Here is a 20,487-nt window from a genome sequence, read left to right on the forward strand (position 1 = left end):
ACAGACTGCAAAACCTGACAAAAACAAGTGTTTACAATTCAAAGAGCTGCTCTTATTAATATGAGTTACAAACAGCCATGTCTATGAAGAAAGGAAAATTATTTAGCAGGCATGTTGTTTATGATAAACTTTTACTTGTAACCGATGGCAAGGGAGAGAAGGTGTCAACATGTGAGATATCAGACTATGCCCAGAAAGTGTTTTGCCTCCTCACATGCATCTCCTGCCTTCCTCCAGGACAGAGGTGCCCAGCTCAGATGGCAGCTGTCGCGGGGAATCATCCCAAAGGCAGACTTGGCTTATCGTGACACCAACAAGATTTCAAGGTCTTTTGAGCTGCAATGCAAACCAGGAGCTCCCTCACAACCACAGTACATCCAAGATATGGGGTAACTTTCTTCTTACCATGAGGTTGCTGGAAGACACAGAGCCAGGGACTTCCACTGGCTCTGAACAGAAGGTGCTCATGTTTGCAGTAGCTACACGGGTTTTCCTGCATGTTTCCAAGACTGCTGTGATCTGTCCGCCAGGTTTGAGGCCAGCAGCATCCTCAGGGATGCCTCAGATTACCTCTGTAATTTGATGACAAGCATTGGTCTGTCTGTGCAACCACTGAGGTTCATCATTCATATGCAGGGACACTTCGGCTGCTCAGCTTCAACTCAGACCCACACTGGGCAGGTCATGATGTGCTGCTCGCTGTGGACACCCATCCAGTTGGGCTTTACTCTCATCACCTGGCAGAACTCACGGGCAGGGTTGACTTCATTCAGCTAACCGCAATCTGGTTTCTTTTCTGATTTTAAATCTGATTTCTCTTTGTTTCCTTAAGATGTTAACTGAATCTGTACGACCAGCGCATGTGTTTCATGAGCCACAGCATAAACAGGCAGCAACATTTTTACATGAAGTGAAGTAAGAGCTTCTTTTACATAAAGTGGCTCGGTCAGCAGCCCACACTATAAATCAGTAAGTGCAAGAAGTCCACGGTCTTTGATAGCAGCACTTCTCACAACCACCTTTTTATTTATCCTGAGGTCAGATTGGCAATTACAGACAAGAGACTCTGTTTTCCCTTGTAGCTATACCTAACTCTATCCCAGCTTTTCTGGCCTTGCCTGGATTTGCTGCATATCAGTGAGCCTGGGTCAAGACTCAGGTTTGAAAAGTTACGTGATGCTCCATCTGGTTATGTAGATGGTACATCCTGGGTAGTGGCTTCCTACCACTTTCTGCCAGGTTTTTTACCTAGGTGTCTACACCGTGTATCAAAGTGAATACATTCACATTGGCCACTGTCTCTTGGGTTAAGAACTGGTGAGAAGAACTGCTCTTGCTATTGCTGCTCAGAAATCACATCGGCGCCGCCATGGAGCTCGCCACTTAGAAATAACTCTCAAACTTGAAGACAGCTGGATGGGCATGGACATAGCTGCAGAACGTGCAGCCTTCAGTGAGCATGCCTAGGATTTTAAGATGTGTTTGTGCAACTTCGCCAGTCCCAGAAAAGTAGGTGGTGAGGTCAAGAAGACAAAATAAAGAGAAAGACTGAGTTACAAATTCAGATTTCCCACTCTGAATAAGCACAAAACAAGGCCAGTGCATGGGACGTGATGTTCTTTCACACCAAAGATTACTAGAAATAATATTTTCCCTTCTTTAGAGTAGAAGGGCATCAGTGACTTCACCTTTAACAACTCGACCTAATGTTAAAGCACTTCTCATTTCCTACAGCCTTACTAGCAATGAAACAGGATGCAAATAAATTTTGTTCTTCTCAGCAAGACATTAGCCACAACTGGAATGTTTCGTGAGAAGTTAAATAATTATTTGAAGCCAAAAAACCTAAAATGAATGTGGGCAGAAAAACACATCAAAAGAAAAATGACAAAAATACATATAATAAAGTACCATGGAACAAGGTTAGGATACATTTAAAACAAACCCATGTATATTAATGTCCCCAAACAGTTACTCTGGTCACAGAAATGACCCCAACACCATATTGCCGTGCCACCAGGCACTAACGCAGCAGGACAATCCTGTTCTAATGCTTCTGACTCAAATGGGATTACACTCGTGGCCTTTCCATGCTCCTCACAATTTTTCTTGGATGTTCCTATCAGGCTCAGGAGGGTGCTAGACAGCACACTACAACAAAGCACTCAGAGACTGGAAATAACAGCTTGGATTATACATATAATCCACACATACGAGGCTGTTCAGATACAAGCAGTTTTCCTGCCTGTGCAATTCTGCACTTGGAATTTATCCACGTTTTTTCCAGGCTGGCACTGTGAACCTTTTGGAAAGCTCAGTGGAAATTCTCAGGGCTCAGGCATACTGGCAGACTGACTGCTGGACACTACAGAGCAATGCATTCTTTCAAATGTAAATGGACAAAACATGGTCATAAGTGTGAGGGAAATGGGGAAAAAAAAAAAAAGGAAAGAAAAAAAAGAATATGAAAATTTGGGCCTCCTTACCCGTCATACAGTCTTTGTTCTGTGTCAAGGGGTTCTATTTGCTTCCTTCACTGGCACAAACAAAATTATTCCCATTAGCCCCAAGGAGAGGTGACAGCTAGCTACGCAAGCGAGAGATGGATTCTGTTCTGCATCACACAAAATCAACAAAAGAGTCAAATGTGTTCTGGCTCAATAACTGTCTTCAATTATTTTTATTTGCACTAACAGCAATGATGACGTGATAAAAGAAGTTAAATGAATGTGACACTATTACCATGTCAGGTGTTTGGGAGAAGTCCCTGACATGAAGCTGGGGAATTTATTTGGTGAATTTTATTGAAAATATTATAAAAAAACCTGAAATGTCATTTTTGTTGAATTACCTTTCAACAGCCCACTGCCCTAGCTTCTGAAGGGCCCTATCCATTTACTTTAGGGAGATTTAAACAACAGAAAAACATCTTCCTTCAGTAGAGATGCTGACTTCTTGAGACAAGACCAGAGGAACAAAGCGATTACACAGCCTTCCTCCTGTACGTTTGATTTGGCATATGCACTTCACGAGAACTGTTCCAACTTCATAAACTTAATAAATTTTGAATCAGACTAACTGTGACTTGGCAAAACAGCTGAGCTATTTTAATCAAAAAATAATTAAAACATCATCAGCTGAAAAACTTGGCATTTCTCGTCCATTTTGCAAGAACACAGAGGCTGCAAACACACAGACTCATTTAAAAAAATTACATTGCAATTCTCCCATACTTCTGATACTTGTTAAAGGATATTACTGCTAAATTTTTTTGGGGGGTGATCATTTGTCCAGTTACAATTTTGTACAAAAAAAAAATCTTTCAATCTTTATCAAAAAGGACAACAAAGAAGGAATCGGACAAAACATAAATAAAAGCACTAATATTGAAAAGAAAATATTTAATTACAGTAAAAATATTTAAGCTAAAATTAAAATAATTTTAAAATTAAAAATTAAAAGTGCCCATCAATGAAGATTTTTTTTTTTAACTGGAACACTTTTTTCCTGTATAAAATAATATAAATCTAAATCTATCCATGGAACATGTATGTATCTTTGATATCATAGAATCACAGACTGCTTTGGGCTGGAAGGCACCTTTAAAGATCATCTAGTCCAAACTCCCTGCCATGGGCAGGGACACCTTTCACTAGATCAGGTTGCCAAATGATGGAACAAGGATGTATATCATCAGAGGAAGTTATCCAAAGAGAACTAAAGTAATATATTTATTGCACAGTTTTGCTATGCTACACCACTTTAGGAAAAAAAAAAAAATAAAAGGAAAAAAGCATTCCTTTGCTATTTTCCAGTGATACAAATACAAACCAAAGCTGTCAGGACTCAAAGTGGCTGGAATGATAGATAATGATTTCACCTTGCATCTGAAGCCAGTGGAAGGTCTGACACCAATTGCAGGTGAAGAACCAGAGCTTTATCACTGGAGTTACAGTGACCCCTACACTACATCTAAGCAATGACATGTGCCAATCAATCACCTGCACATTCACTGCAGGTATCATGCAACCCTCCTTTCTTGTTCAGCAATAAAAAGCAACAGCAGAGAAGCCAATCATTTGATATCTCACCTCGCTATCTTGTCACTGCAGGACATGGTAAGCAGCCTTTCTCCTTGCAACACGCCGTCCCATGTTTGGATAGTGGTAGTAGAGCGCACAGGGATGGTCCCTTCCCCAGATTCTATTTTTGTCCGTAGCTGTCCTCTCGCTTTGCGGTTTGGATGCCTGTCCCCTTGATCTAAATGACAAAAATTGCTGACAATCAGCTGAGAAACGTTCTCAAAGTGTTCTACAGGTAGCATTACAACAAGAAGAGTTGATTAAAGGTATTTGTCTGCACAACTGCTGGCTTGCATAACAATTTCTATTGCTCCTTGCAAATTAGCTGCAGCATCAGACATCTCTCACAAATACTGCCTTCTAAAAAACACTTGCAATTAAACCAAGCTTTCCATGAAGGAGCAGCACACAGCTGGTAGGTAGCTCTTCAATTCTGTTCTGCATATTACAGCATTAGAATTAAGCTAATGGACACATAGAGAAGGGCAGGCAGACAACCACCCTTAGAAGATGGAAACAGTGAAACAGTTTGGTTAGTTCTGTACAAAGACTTGCTTATCTTGGCTAGCACTCAGCCTCTTCAAGAACACAGGGTGGATCAGTCTATACTTAACTTCTATCGCAGAGGAAGAACAGCTCGGATTTTTTTTTGAGAGATTTTTGTCTTAACGCACATCTACACTAAAAGGAAAAAAACCACCTAAATATTAACTGCCACTTATACACGCTCAAATAGCACTTTGAACTGCCTTGCTTGAGTGGGATCGCTGCCGTACCCTCTTGTGCTGCTTCGTGGGGTGAGAAAATCCGAGCGTCGCCACAAGGAGAGGTGCTGATATAGAGATGGAACTGCACATTCTCCTTCAGCTTAAAGCCGCCTCGCTCCGATTTGACAAAAATGGATTTTTGTTGATCTTCTTTATTGCTGGAACAGAAAATAAAGCTAGAGTCAAAACTGACATTAACACATAAATAACTACAAGCTGGGCAGTCTTAATAGGTATTAAAACAAACACAGGATATCTGGAAATTTTATAGTATAAATCTAACAGTTACTATAAACAACTAAATTAAAAGACCATCAAGGCAAGAAATAAAGAGCTCTTGATGTGCCGAAAAGTCAAGAGCTTTCAGGCACTTACCAGCAAATGAAACTTCGCCATCCTTTAGCCCACTTGAGATTATTTTTGTTTACATGTTTACAGTTTACAAAATGCTTCCCAATTGTTTTTTCTGTCCTCCCCTCTCATGACTGACACCTAACTAAATACATGTTTTGTTAAAGACAAACTTCAGGGCAAAGGGCCTGAGCTCTCAATTAAACATCCTAATGCAACAGGGCAAGTGTTCCCCATGGAAATAATTCAGACACATGTTTTACGCAGACACCTTTTCCGCTCTGTGTGATCAGCTTATCTTCCTTTTCCCTCCAACTCACCTTAGATAAAGCTCAAGTTGAGTATACAGAAATTTAAGCAGGCACCGGCGAGATATAATTTCTGCATGGCAATCATTTAATGCAAGACCACGATCACTCATGTATTCACCATTGATGCATTTTGTTCCTGTAGAAACACTTATTACCAGGGCATCTTTCACATCCGTACCTGCAAACACAAAATTTCAGGAGGAAGATGCAATTAAAATCACAAATAATCGAGCAAGTGATCTTCTTGCAGAACCCAAACAAGGCTCCTTTTTTTAGTTTGTTTGCTTCCTTTTTTTTATTTTTTTAAAAAAAGCCTTTTTGTCTAATACTTTCTGTAAAGTAAAAGCTTCATCCAGCCATACCCTCCCTGTACCAGTATGGTCTATGGTTCTTATGAGTTCTTCATATTGGAGTTTAGACAAGTTCCAAATTAAAAACCTGCAGGGAAAAATTACTGCTTCAGGAAAAGTTGTTAAAGCCCGAGCTGCAAAGACAGTGCTTTTTTCCTGAGCCTCAGGCAGCCAGCTAGCTTCCAGCATGTACCTTTCGGCCACCTATGCGGATATTCGCAGTGACTTCAGAAATCTGAAAGGCACTGATTTTTTAAAACAACAACAACACATTATGGAAGGGTATTAAGCCAACAACAGGAAAGGTAAGACAAGGGAATGAAGAAGTTTAAATGCTTAAACCACTGTAAAGCTTATCAGCAGTATGACACTTCTAAAAGTGCAGTTCTTGGTATTAAATAATTCCATACGGTAGAATTAAAAAAATATTTCGGGTGTTTTCTATACAGAGAACTGTCTTTATCACACCAAAAAAATAAAGGTCAGCTGCATGAAGAATTCTGAAGGACGAGTCAAAATGTTACATCCCTCAAGCTAAGCACTCAGCAAAAAACGCCCCAACAAGCCGCATCAATTCCTCTGCAGCTCTCAAGGCCTCACCAGCAGAGGCAGAAAGCAGCCAAGTCTTGCCAAATGCCTGCTGCTCTCTCCATCCCAAAGAAAAGTTATTACAGTATGAAAAAGCAGAAAAAGGGCTTTCTACACACCCCAAGCAGCTACAGTTCAGGATCCTCCCATAACCACCTGGCTGCACGACAGCAGTGCTGATATAGGGCACCTAGCTAATAATTAGCGAGGAAATTGGTAACTGAAAAGGTAATTGAGATGTGGTCTGTTTAAGCTCTCACTCCTGATGAAATATATGGCCTTAAAAAAATGAGCCTGAGCCCAGCTGCCCCCTCCTGCCCACAGGGCCAGAGGAGAAGCCCATGGAGGAGACACTGGGAGCCACTTCACTCTGCAACACAAGGCTGCACAATGGGGTCCTCTAATTCCCGGTGTTTCCCAGAGAAGTATCCATGTAAATATGGTTTCTAGTTCTGTGTAAAGCTGTTATTTCAGTCAATCAGAATGTATTCGCATGTTAATTAAGTCTTAATTCTTGGGCTCTTCTGGGAATTATGGACACAGGACTGTAATTACAATAAAAACTGGTTAAATACCACAAAATATATTAAATCAAGCTACAGCATGTTCCTCACAGTGCTTTGCATTTGGGGCAAAAACGGTGTTGGTACCACACCAATGTCTTGGCTGTTGCTGAGCAGCGCTTGAGGAGCATCAAGGCTTTCTCTCCAAAACTCTCAAAGGCAGGTGTCAGCTGCCAAAACATAAGCTGCTTTCTCCGGGTAGTTTTACTAAGATGATGGAGATACAAAGCACTAAGAATAAAGTATAGCAAGAAAAACTCAACAAAAGTGCAAAACCTTAAAAACTTGGAAAGCAAGCATAATTTCTTATATAATACGCCAAAACCCAAGAATGCCATCTGTGTGACCGACGCAGTCATTTATTTTAGGTTTACTTTCAAAAAGTTGCACAGCTCATTTTAAAAGGTATATGTATTTTGTAGACCATGAGTTATCTCAGGAGTCTCAATCTGGCAGAAGACAGGAACTGTTGGAAACAGAGGTATTTGCAGGTCTAATTTTCCTGTAATTATCTTTAGCCAAGATTGCTATATTTAGCACACCTTGAAGATTAATTAGTAAAAAACATATTTCAATACTGGTTGACTGAAAAAAGTAATTCCTGGAATGCAAACAGCGCTCTCATATTCAAGCAGTTAAAACAGTACTTTTTTTTACTTTATTTTACCTGTTGTCATGACAATTCCAGCAAGGACTTTTCTACGTGCATGTGGAGACGTAAAATTTTCCGTCAAATCGCTGAATTTATCTACAACCAAGCGAGCGACAGCATCAGCTAAAACCTGTAGGATCACACAGAAATGCACATTAGAAAATTCAACAATTAAAAACTTTCTAAATTGCAGCAGCATTAGGTTATAAAGATTTGCACTTTCAAATGATTTGATACAATAAATTAAATGAGCGGACACTGAGGCATCAGCAGTATATGAAGGAGGTGGCTGGGTCCAATTTTCAGGCACATGGAACACTCGCAGCTCTTTGCAAGTGGACGCAGAGCTCCGTGTGCTCCGTGTCTGCTCAAACAGGGTCAGAGAGCCCTAAGCCACACATCGAAGTACCTAATGCTCATGATCGTTATGAACATTTGAGGCTTAGGAGAACAACTGGATAGACAGATAAGCCTATGCTTTCATGCTTAAACCTCAAAACACATCATTTCAGGATCCTCAACATTAGACCTGACAAGAAGATTGAAGTGCAAAAACCAGGCTCCTCAAACCAACGTGTAAACCTTTTATAACAATCGCTATTACGTAAGAACGAATCTGTTTTCAAGACCGGTTAAATACTTTCTATTTTTTATTTTTACAAGACACATACCAATTCAGGAACAGAAAATGTCAGATAACCCAAAATAAACTATCTCAACCTTAGGAAGGATTTCCCTCTTTCACCTTCGGGAAAACCTGAACAATGACAATCACAGCCACTGGTTGTATCTTGCCAGTAGGGTTAGCAAGCAATGTCAGTCAGACTGTAAGAGGGACTAAATTCTAATTTTAAGGAAAACTTCACAATACCAGTTCTGCTCCTGTTGAACAACGGCACAGTTCAACACTGCAGCTAATCTCACCTGCTGTTTTTAAGGCAGCTGGCACCATAACAGCTAGAGGAGATGAGTCAAGATCAAATTCTTGAATTTTCACCTGAGAAGAAGCTGAATCCCAGGACAATCTATGCAACAGCATTGCTAGCAGAGCTGGTGGTTCCAAAAGGGGCAGCTGAGAAAGGCAAGTTACGTGTTAGATGGCATGACAAGCGGTCACCAGGCTGGCAGGAGAGACAGGGCAGCCAGTCCCCACTCATATTCCACCAGCACCAGGACCAGCAGCTGGAAAGGAGTACCGGACAAGCCCAGAGGGAGCTCAGGTCCCTATCTCAGAGAGCCAGGTGCAAAGAGCTTGATCCAGTTGTCCATGTGTTGGCACCCAGCAGTATCTGAGATGTTCTGGAGTAACCCTGGCCCACAGGTTGACACACCAGAAGGACACAGGTCCTGCATCGCACCAGCCAGCGCCATGCGAATGTCTTAGATACCCAAGAGCATCCAATGTAGTGCTAAACACACATGTAAGCAACTACATCGAGCCAAAAACACCACTTGCCGCTGAGTCTTCTGCTTACAAACTGTCCTTGGGCTCTCAGTAACGGAAGATGATCACCACTCTCACCCCTCCAGAGGGCCCAAGGCAAATGGACAGGGCAGCAGTGTATGGAGCTTGGGGACACTCACTTGGAACAGTACAAACTCTTGAATGCAATCAGTTCTAAAACCAGACTGTCAGAGTCAAAAGAAAAGAAAGAAAAAGAGGGTTTGAAGACTGCCAGTCTGATTCACCATCATTTTCTTAACAAGACTCATGAGAACCAACAGCCTAGAAATAACATGGAGGAGCTCTCAATGTTAACCTCCTTCTGGAAAAGCTCCAGCAGCCAAGGAAGCAATGATTAAACCTCATCTGTCACCATTTCAGAGCTTGACAGCTTTTTCCAGAACCTGACTGGAGACAGCGACCAACAATCAGTGGTGACTGGGGTCACATCTGCACCAAGCTGTGGTCAATGTTTTGCAATTGCACAACTTGTAGAGTCAGAAGACTCTCAACATGGCAAATACCAATGTTCTCGACGCATTTGAATGGACTACAACTTAGAAACTCTTATCTACAGATTGAGAATTTTTTCAGGAACGCAGTTTTGCTCCGAAGCTATGAGCATGTCTGGTCAGGAACTGATTTTCCAATAAGGTCTTTTTGTCACTGGACCCAAAATTATGTTACAATCTGTGCTCTGACAGCACCATGACCACACAGCACAAAACCTGCATTTAATTGTTCTAGTACTTACCCAATGCAGAAAGCTGAACTTTAAGGTAAATACACAAAAGAAAAATAATGAGCAACAGTTTTGTTATCACCCTGGTTTTAGAAATGGAAAATTAATACACAACAGGCTTAAATGACTAACATTCCTGCAGCCACGCAGGCAGACACTGCATGGACAAGAAATGGAGTCCTCATTCCAGTGTTTTATCCATAGCCCCACTGCATAATTATGGTCACTGCTTCCCAGCTGCAAATTATATGCTCTCATTTCTGTAATGCATATATTTTTTCTGCTCTATCTTAAAGCATGACAAGATGGACAGGAGAACACGGCTGGCAACTGACAAGCTACCAGGCAATGTAAAATTGTGCGGAATGACATTGTGATGGAATATACTATTGCAGAACTAGTGAAACAAACTTTTCCAAATAGAGATGAACATGATCCACAAAGAGAGGCTTCAAAGCCTGCCAGAAAGGCTTGCTATCTATTGTAATAAACAATATGGGTCTCTTTTCCTCTGAAAAAAAGTAAGCAGAATGACTGGTAACTGGAGGAGTCTTCTCCAATGCTGCACTACACAAAAACCCAAAGTGCAACACCTATCAGAAATGGTGATTCCAAAATGCTGAACCAAAATCGACTGGTTGCTAAGGGTGAACATAGAGGAAGACTTCTTCCAGGACCACTGAACGCAGGTAACTCACTACACAGATCCTCAACCTACCCAGTGAAATGGAGGCTGATCTACACAGGCGTGCCATCACTCATTCCCTGGGGGAACTAAGGCTGGCTTGAGCCGGTTCTCATCAAGAGTTGGGAACTGAAACTGCCAGGCATTTCTGGGAAGAAACCCATGGCCAACTTACCTGCCAATACTCCTGACAAAAGGGCTGCTACAACAGCAACTGGGTAGGATGCTTGTATACAGGGTGGATACATTAGCTTTTTCCAAAAAGATTTTTTTTCGCATAATAAGCAAAGCAGAGGAAACTGTGGTGTTGGTATACAAGTGAGAACATGGTGAGTCCCTCTGGGAAGATGTAAGCTGGCACAGAAAGATGGGATGGGGCTGCATCTCCAACAGTGTGGAACTAAGCTGCTGGCAAACGCTTGAATGAACATGAAGCCAGACACTGGGGAGGGCTGATAAGAAGGACTAAACAGAATTCAAGCGAGACAAAGTGACTGCTAGAGATGCAAATACAGGAGGAACTGTAGGGAAGGGGGGAAAAATCACTGGCAGAAAACAGGCAGATATATTAAAGATTGTTTTATTGTATTTGATATCCAAGTTGCATGACAACAGGTGAGTGATGAGGAATAAACACTATTAAATGTCTACAGATTTAGTTACTTAGGTTTTGTTCTTTTAAAAGAATACTCATCTGACAAATTAGAAGAATCATCCTTTTCTCCCAGGTGGTCTATTACATTAACATAGTTAAGAGTCACTAAGACCATGGAAGAGATGGGAATAAGGCAGGCTATGAATAGACCATTGCGGCACTGGGAACAAGATTTACTGGCCTAAAATGATGTCCTTGCTGTCCCCATCTCAAAACCAAGGACTCGAATTTGTATCCACATCAAGCCCAGGCCACTGACCAGCCTGGGTAGGGATCTTTCACTTCTTGTCCCGACTCTACTCCCTTTCATATAAATAAACATTAATTGGAACAGAAATTGAACTTGCGTCTCACCTTCCCAGTGAGTGCCCTAACATCTGACACATGGTTTCTCCACCCCTGCTCCTGCACGAAATCATTATTCAAAGTTGGGTAATTCAGAAAAGGAAAGACCTAAAATAGCTGACAGTTTGCTTGTTACGGCATGCGAGCTCAAAGCTGCACTGGGTGCGTTGTTCCTTTCTCGGATGAAGTTACAGTGAATTCACTTCTTTTCGACACGTACAGACCAATTTTGGTTAATACATACCTTGCAGCAACATAGCAGAACCCCCTTGACCGTCCACGTTTTAAAATGTTCTGAGCTGATGAAGTTCAGGTCTGTCCAGACCTAAAGGAAGACCTCGGCAGGTGACAGAGACCACCCAGATGAATGCTGGTGAGCACCCACACGGTGGAGGGGCACTGTGTGGACTGACAGCACCCAGCTCTCACCGGGGACCTGACCCAAGACCTCCCAATCTTCTGTGCTCTCCTTGGACCTCCAGCAATCCTTCTCAAGCACAAATGTTCTCCCTCAGCTCTGTTTCTTCTTATCTTCACAGTTTATGGATTATGTGGACTTTCACAAGCTGATGGGCAGTGGCAGTGTATACAGTAGGTAAAATCAAGATCCATTCTCTCTCCTCCAACAGTGACCAGCACATACAATTCAGAGCAGGTGCAAACGTTCTACGCTAATAAAACCAAGTAATTATTTTCTAGTGCTCCAAAGTTTCCTGTATTTATTTAAAGGAACTGCTACCTGGCAGTAGATTCTCTCCCTGCTTATGCAAATGTATCTTTTACATTTCTGCCAATTCCACAAAAATTATTCCAACATATTACTCATTAATTCCCATAAACACATTCGGGATTACCTTTTTGCTAGGTCTGAATCTGTTACGCTCTCTTTCTCCTGGATACGCTACGCAGCCTACTGCAATAAACTGCCTAGAGCTTTTCAGTATCTCTGCAGAAGCAGCTTTCCCAGATCTCCGATTGTTTTCATCAGTAATCTGTGTATCTTTTCTATATTTGAACACTTCTTTTATAGTTTCCCCCCACCCCAGGTTGAACCAGGATTAACACGGCACTTCAAGTAAGAGTAGCCATTGCAGTACTGTTTCTCACTCCATTCCTTCTGCTTAACGTTTCGTTTCAATGTCTGTCCACAATGAGATACAGGATAAACTGAATTTGCAACACAATTAGGAGAATGATTAAAAGTATTTCCTCTAGTGGATTTTTAAAAATCCGTTTCATCTGCAGCTGCGTTGCTTATTTGTCTAGCACAAGTCGCTTTCTCTCACAAGAGTCCAGCTTTCACTAATCTAAATAACTCTGGGTTTAAGGTCCAATATTTACAATTCCAATTCTCTAATTTCCACCTCTTTGCATCCTGATGAATCAGCTATCTTTTTGAGTAAGAAGTTTGAGGAAATCTGGGAAATATCATTATAAAGCTTACATGATGGTTTTCCCAACAGAGGCCCAAAGAGGACATCTCCACCAGAAGGTTCCTACCGTCTAACAGAAACCGTTTCTTTCCATCAGTACTGCCAGCAGCCTGGACCAGCAGACTTCACTGAAAGTCCCCAAGTGCCCCAGGGCACACCAGGATGAATGCCACACACTCAATACAAACAAGGTGAGACTTCTTCCCACAATACATACTCAAATGGTGGAACCTTTTGCTACAAAGTACTGCGGAAGCTACAAGATTACAGATGTTCAAGAAAGGGCTGAAATTCCTGGGGGAAAACAACAATCCATCAAGGACTCTCAGATGGAAAGACACCAGTTTTGGCTGACAAAATCCTTGAGACACAAACTGCTGAAGGTTAGAAGCACATACTGGGGAAGTACTGATACCAATATGCCCTTTTCTCAGTTTTTTTATCATAGAATCACAGAACGGTTTGGGTTGGAAGGGACCTCAAAGATCATCTAGTTCCAATCCCCCTGCCATGGGCAGGGACACCCTCCACTACACCAGGTTGCTCAAAGCCTCATCCAACCTGGCCTTGAACACTTCCAGGGATGTGGTAGCCACAACTTCTCTGGGCAATCTGTTTCAGTGCCTTACCACCCTCAATGTAAAAAACTTCTTCCTTCTATCCAGTCTAAATCTCCCCTCTTTCAGTTTAAAGCCATTGCCCCTTGTCTTATCACTACACACCCTTGTAAAAAGTCCCTCTCCAGCTTTCTTGTAGCCCCTTCGGGTACTGGAAGGCTGCTATAAGATCACCCTCGAGTCTTCTCCAGCCTGAACAACCCCAGCTCTCTCAATGCATTTGGTACTGGCTTGAGTACTTCTTTTAGGGACAGCACCATCCCACCTTTGGCAAGAGGTGTGAGACCCCTCATAGCCTTCCTTGGGAAGCAGGGAGCATCTAAGGGAAAAGAAAAAAGAAGAGAAAACAAGTGACCTCTGGGAGACTTCTCTCTGGATGATAAAAAGATCAAAAATGAAGAAATAGGGAAGACCAAAAGAGCATCTGCTGCTCCTGAGATGTCCAAGAATGTCCTTGTCCTGTCTCCTGAGATGTCCAAGGCACTGCTCGGTGAGTGGACTGGCTCTGCGGGTGGAGGCAGCCTCAGCCAGCACCAGCATCCTGCAAACCTCCCGCTGCCCAGGGCTGGGGCTGCTGGCAGGGATGTTGCAGTGGGGACGGATGATGTGTGAGAAGGAGCTTTTGCCCGGCCCAGTATGGCTCTCGCTGTGGTCAAGTGCTCAACAATACTCTTTTCCCCAGAAACCTGGGGGACTTGGACTTTGCATTAACAGTTTTCAAAAACCTGGTCACATCAATGTCCACGCTTCAGCTACAGATGCGTGACCCCTTTGTTTTCAGAAGTGATTTTTAAAGACTGTTCACATTTAGAATCATAGAATCACCGAATGGTTCAGATTGGAAGGGACCTCAAAGATCATCTAGTTCCAACCCCCCCTGCCATGGGCAGGGACACCCTCCACTACACCAGGTTGCTCAAAGCCCCATCCAACCTGGCCTTGAACACATTTCTTCATCTTCTCCCGTTCATATCACCTACCAACTCTGCAGACCTATGACAAGCCATGCACTTCAAAGTTTTCATGATATTAATTTAAGTATGCTGAAACATGCAGTTTTCTTCCATGGAAAAGAGTAAAACTTGAAGGGGACACATTTTAGAGCCCTTGGTACGTCCTGTGGCTCACTGCAGAGTATAGATCACCCATTGCATTGAGGGTGAAGGTAAAGTGAGGATGGCTGTCAATTTACAAAGCTTAACAAAAAATACTGTCTTTGTTTTGGACAGGTAAGTCTCTACAGTGCAAGACTGACAATCTCTTCTATTTAACACGCTCGCTGCCAAGGTAATGAACCCACGAAGGCTGATTGTTTCAGCAGGGCGTTTGCATCTGCTCCGAGGCACATGTTGAGTGACTTTCTGGTTTTAACCCACTTTCCCAGCAAAGAGATCTTCCTCACCACAGGCAGCTTTGCTTTGGACCTCACAAGAGGTCGAGCTGTAAGCAAGCAAATAAGCTTGCTTTGCAGAGACTGTTTTAAATGTACGAAACCACAGAATAACCCACTCTACAGGCCATAAGGTTATACCTACGCCCGTTTTATAAGCTGACTTCTGATGCCAACTGCCCTCCTGTACCATCTGATGGCTTGCTGGTGTATTCCCACATTTAATTTTCCCCAGATTGCCTGCAGCTGTCGGGAGGTGTAGGATCACAGCTCCGTGTTTCAGCCGATACTCACACCACCTCCGGAGCAGGGATCATCTTCTCTCTCCTCTCGACTCTTTCTGCTCTATCCCTTTTTCTCACGAGGCACCACGAATTAACACACCATCTACAGGCAGGTTTTGAACTTGCCACCCAGGCAGTCATTTCCAACAAAGGCACAACCACACTGGACTTTTATTATTTCCACTGAGCATTTGGTATTTGGAGTTTTCCTCCCATTGCATGTTTCTAGCTTCCATTTTTTTCCAACCCAATCAGCATTTTATTTGGCCTATGGATTACTATAAATTCTATCCTCATTTACCTCCCTCCTGTACTGTCCAATGTCTGCAACTTCACCCACTTTAGGATTATCTTCAAATTTAACATCTTTACACATCCTGAGTAAATGCTCTGTAAAAATATAAAACAACTCACAGTTGTTTTTTTTTTTTAAAAAAAGATAAATAAAGCAGGAGCTAAAAACTTCCCAAATGCTTAAATCCCTTATTAATCATCAACAGAAACCAGACCAAAATCACTAATATGTAACAGACCTGATATAATTCCAATAACTTGACAGCTAATTTTAATTAAAAGTAGAGCAATACAACACAGTGAAGTGCAGAAAGGACGACGACGTCCTCATGACAAGTTGACCAAAAGCCTCTGAACAAATAACTGACTTTGAATCAGGCCTACATGAGGCAGTACCAGCAACTTCCCGCTTCCAACCCAGCATATTCCGCACTACTCCCAAAGCCCCCTGGGTTCTCCTCCACACCGGAGCAGCCTTTTTCGGTGCACACCTATAAGACAGGTGAAATGTAAGCTAGCACTGGGGCATGCTTTGTTGTACACAAGTATCAAGGTCAGTGCAGAAGCACCGGAAAAACTGGGACTCTGTCAAAACCTAGCAAAGGCAAGGAGCTCAGAAAAACCCAGTGCTGCCCAGAGGTCCCTCAAAGACCCTTACGGAAAAGAGGCTGTGTAAGCTGGGTGGAGAAACAACCTTACTCTCTTAGCATGACACCTCTTTCCCATCTCACCTTTGCTTTTTCCCACTTCCCTATTCCAGTTCCAATTTTCACCATTTTACTGATTGAACAGCTAATAACACATACATCACTGGCAGTGAAATTTTTTGTGTGTCTGGGGCCAAGTCTACTTTTGCACAGCAAATCCACAAAAGCACAGCAGATAATGCAGTCTGAAATTACTGAATCTACTGAAGAAATCATAACTACCCGAAATAGCATGATCCTAGATTTGAAAATGAAGGAAAAATTCATCAATAATGCAATAATTGTGCAATGTTAAAAGAGAAAGCGTATAGGAATTTCTAAACAATGTGTATCGTCCACGCATACTTAAAGTAGTCACAACATCCAATTATACTTTTTAACCCTGCATTATCAAATCAGACCAGTATCTTATAATTTTAATGAAATCTAAAACAATGTTTTTGAGATAGAAAAGGTCGAAGCCTTGAAATTCCCAGAATAAACAAATGGGAAGTTGCGGAAAAGTCACAGTCAAGTATTTGAATTTAGCCAGGCATATAATATCATTAAAAAGACCCAAGAGATGCTGTAGAAAGAGGGTAGTCAAACAATCATCACTGTATTTTGACTGGGGAGAAAAACAAGCAAGCAAATAAGGCAGAATTTTTCATTAAAAAAATAAGAAATTACTCCATTCTAGCTACTTTAAATTTCTGCTCTATGTCTGGTATGTTTGATACTCTCCCTAGTTCATTAATTATTTGACTTCAACTATTTCTCATCCAGATTTACTTGCCTAAGTAACTCACATATACTCGTTAACTACTTTGATTAGAGCACAATCCTTCAGATGACAGCTATTTAACCACACGTCTCGATACATGCACTGCGAGTGTGTCATTTATTTAGGCCCTGGAAATATGTGGCGACTGCATCAGCTTCACTTAATCTGTCCTTGACTTCCACTACTCAGCCCTGTTAATGCAAACAATTTCCCTTTGCAGAAGAGAACAATTTTATTCTCTGCTAAGAACTGTTGTGTCAAATAATAACTTTACTTAAAGCAGTAATTTTGACTCGAACTCCATCTGAGTCTTGCTGCCTAAGACAAGGAAGATATAACTCGACTTTTCCTCAGCACAGATCATAATTCAAGCTGGCACTGCACCGGGCTTAGTGCTCTCTTACATGACATGATCAAGTCTGAAAGCATCAGTAACAAAGTTCCTCTCTGTCCCACAGAATACAAAGAGTTCATGCCATTGTCAGAAGCTGTAAGTGGATAAACCCCTAAATAAATCCATATATGCAGACATACATCTACAGAAGCAGAGTATAAACAGCAGAAATGCTGTTCAATCTGCACGACTTGGCTATTCTTGGTCACGACCCAAAGACATCAACAAAACCCAAAGGGCTTCTCACCTGTGGCAAGTGTAACTGGAGCCCCTCGCTCGGAATGGGCTGTCGCGATGGTGTCTGGTCCAGCTGCATGTTAAACAAGGATGCCAGGGCCGACTGAGCAGCCCGAGCTTTTGCCAGCTTTTTATTCCTTCCTGAGCCTTCGAAGGTCTGACCGTCCACCGCCACGGCCATGACAAAGTTTTTGGCATGGCTCTCCCCGCTCTCCGAGAGAAACTCGTACTTCAGCCCCGGCCGCAGCTCATTGAGGATCATGACGGGGTTCTTCCCACTGGTGGAGGGGTAGGGTGATGGAACAGGGAGAGGCGACTGGGAAAGGCTGCTGGCTACGGCCGATGCCGGCAAACTGTAGTCCCCGCTAGAGCTAAAGGACCCGTCCCCATTGGACCCCAGGTAAAAGGAAACATCAGAAGGAACCGGCGTTTCGAATCCATTGAAAAGGGTATCTGGGAAGTCCGCTTGGTCGGAGGTGAAGTCCGTGTTGACCGACAGAGTCCTCCCCATTGCCAGGTGGGCTTCTGAGGCATTTGGAAACTGGACAAAAGACCGCAGAGCCTTCTCTGCGGCATGAAGCTTGGCTTTCTTTTTTGTAGGGCCAGACCCCTCAAAGACCTGCCCGTTGACTTCAACTGCCATCACGAACATGGGGGCGTGAACCGGCCCTGTCTGGGAGAGGAGTTTGTACTGTAAACCAGGTTTAATCTCATTAAGTTGCATCAGGGCATTCTTTGGCAGAACGGGGCCGGGTGTTTTCTTCCTCTTCTTCGGGCGAAATTTGGAGTGGCCATTGTTGCCCTCCTCCAAAGGACGCTTTCTGCTGCTGCCACCACCGCCGTTGGAGAGCTGAGCCCCCTCCCCAGCGCCTTGCCCACCGCTGTCCTTGGGGGGAACGTTGTCCACGTTGCGGTTCTCTTTAACATCAGTGCTGCTTGAACCTACGGTGCCCAGAAAGAGTAACTTACAATGCCTTCGTTGCAGGACCTTGTAAATGCAAAATTTATAGATTCCTTTATCTCTCTTTGTAACTGGTTAAGTGATGTGTGCTGACAGGTTAAATGTTTTGCAGTACAATCAGAGATAATCATAGCGCAACACAACCTCTCGGTAATTCAAGAAGTAACACGCTCAAGAATGATTGTAAAACTACAATCAATCATAAAGCAATAAAACGCTGCAGCTTTTTTTCTTTTTTCATTTAAATCATGCTGGAACAAAACTTTTACTCAGAAGTTACGTTTGGCCTGAAAAATGTTTTAAACCAGAAATACAAATTATAGTAGCATACACCTATGAAACAAAGAACTACCGTGAGTAAAATAAAAATGGGTGCTTAAGACCAGTACTAGGAGATGGACACTTAATTCTACTTTATTATTATTTTATTCATGTTACATTCTGTTTCTCAGTGATTCTAGTCGCTCAAATTGAGAAATGACATAAATAAACCCTGTGCCATGAAAAATTAGACAGCTCTTTGGTAGGCATCTCCACTGAAGAGTATTTGAATGCTTTTGTTTCTCTTTAGCTATTCCATATTCTCCGAATTCAATTCTTTTATAGGCTTTTCCTAGACTTTCATTTCACCTCATCTCAATTTGCTCAGGAACTACAGCTGCCCGCTGTGCCAGCATGACCACAAGACTACTTTATATATTTCCGCATAGCCTTCTATTGAGAAACCTTTTGTCATTTTTGTCATTTACAAATGTCATGTCAAATTTGTCATTTACAAGCTATTTTGTAATTCCTTGCAAAGTAAGGAAATTGTTGCCACAGAGTAACAAACTCAAAAATCATGACAAAGATCCTCTCTTATGCAGAACACAAGAAGTATGACAAAAGCTATGCAATCACAATGACGACATTTTAATGGGGGGGGAGAAAGGCATTGTAATATTAATTTAATGATTTGTTTTCTAAAGTAGAAAGTTGGGGTAATGGAATGTCAGAGGTATATTTAAAGAATTATATTTGCTTTAACTGCAAAGATCTGATTTTTACTCTGATGAAGAAACTAAGGCAATTAATTATTTGTGCTTTATATTGGTATTTGTGAATGAAAAGGCAAATTTAGTAGGTCAAGTATTTCTAACTCTTCTGTTCCAAAACTACAACATATCTCTATTACATCTACACTGACACTAGGTGACAAATATTAACTGAAATAAGAGCAAACCAAGATGAAAGCTCTCTTTCACAGTGACAAATTTCAAGCACACTTTAAGTCTTCCCTAAGAATCCCCTACCATGCACACATCACTTTGCCCAGGTTACAAAGCTGATGGAACAGTTACTAAATTTTCATTTATAACATCCTCCAGCAAAAGCTCGATAGGTTACTCCTTTCGGTGCTCGAAGAGAAAAAAAGAAGGGAAAAAAAGATCAAAAGAAAAAGCCAAAGTAGGAACATGTTTTGTTAAAGCACAGTAGCACAACAAAGAATTGTACAACACTGAACATCAAATTCCAGTCAATTAAATCTGGTCAAGAATGAAACACTAAATATTCCGAAGCATTTCATTGCTAGAAATCTGCTAAATTTAATCAAGTACCTCTTTTAGCATTCAGCCACAAATCATAGTGCCTGCAGAACGTGTGCTATAGGGTCACAACAGTCAAATACACAGCGTTTATGCATATGTATTATATATATATATGGTCAAGGAACCTAAGGACAATAGAGTGAATTTTTAAATCTTTCCTTACAGTGAGTTTCTTACCTGAAGCTGTAATCTCCAAAAAGTACATCTCATCTACAACACCATTTCTGGAACATTGGTCTTACTAGTGGCACCAAGAATTTGCTATCAAACAATATGACTTCTA

At 41.9% G+C, this 20,487-nt stretch overlaps 1 protein-coding gene across 1 annotated transcript in view; it reads right to left on the reverse strand.

Moving 5' to 3' along the window:
• ADARB1 (adenosine deaminase RNA specific B1) overlaps positions 1-20,487 on the reverse strand; it is a 98,750-nt gene that overhangs the window by 19,825 nt on the left and 58,438 nt on the right. The window contains exons 5-9 of the mRNA XM_086615665.1: positions 17,665-18,596; positions 7,680-7,794; positions 5,521-5,689; positions 4,859-5,007; positions 4,092-4,260 (exon numbers count right to left, since the gene is read on the reverse strand). Of these exons, the coding sequence (XP_086471791.1) occupies positions 4,092-4,260; positions 4,859-5,007; positions 5,521-5,689; positions 7,680-7,794; positions 17,665-18,596 (1,534 nt within the window). The remainder of the gene's footprint in view (positions 1-4,091; positions 4,261-4,858; positions 5,008-5,520; positions 5,690-7,679; positions 7,795-17,664; positions 18,597-20,487) is intronic.

This window comes from Tauraco erythrolophus, chromosome 8, assembly GCF_009769465.1.
Source record: "Tauraco erythrolophus isolate bTauEry1 chromosome 8, bTauEry1.pri, whole genome shotgun sequence".
Classification (NCBI taxonomy): Eukaryota; Metazoa; Chordata; class Aves; order Musophagiformes; family Musophagidae; genus Tauraco; species Tauraco erythrolophus.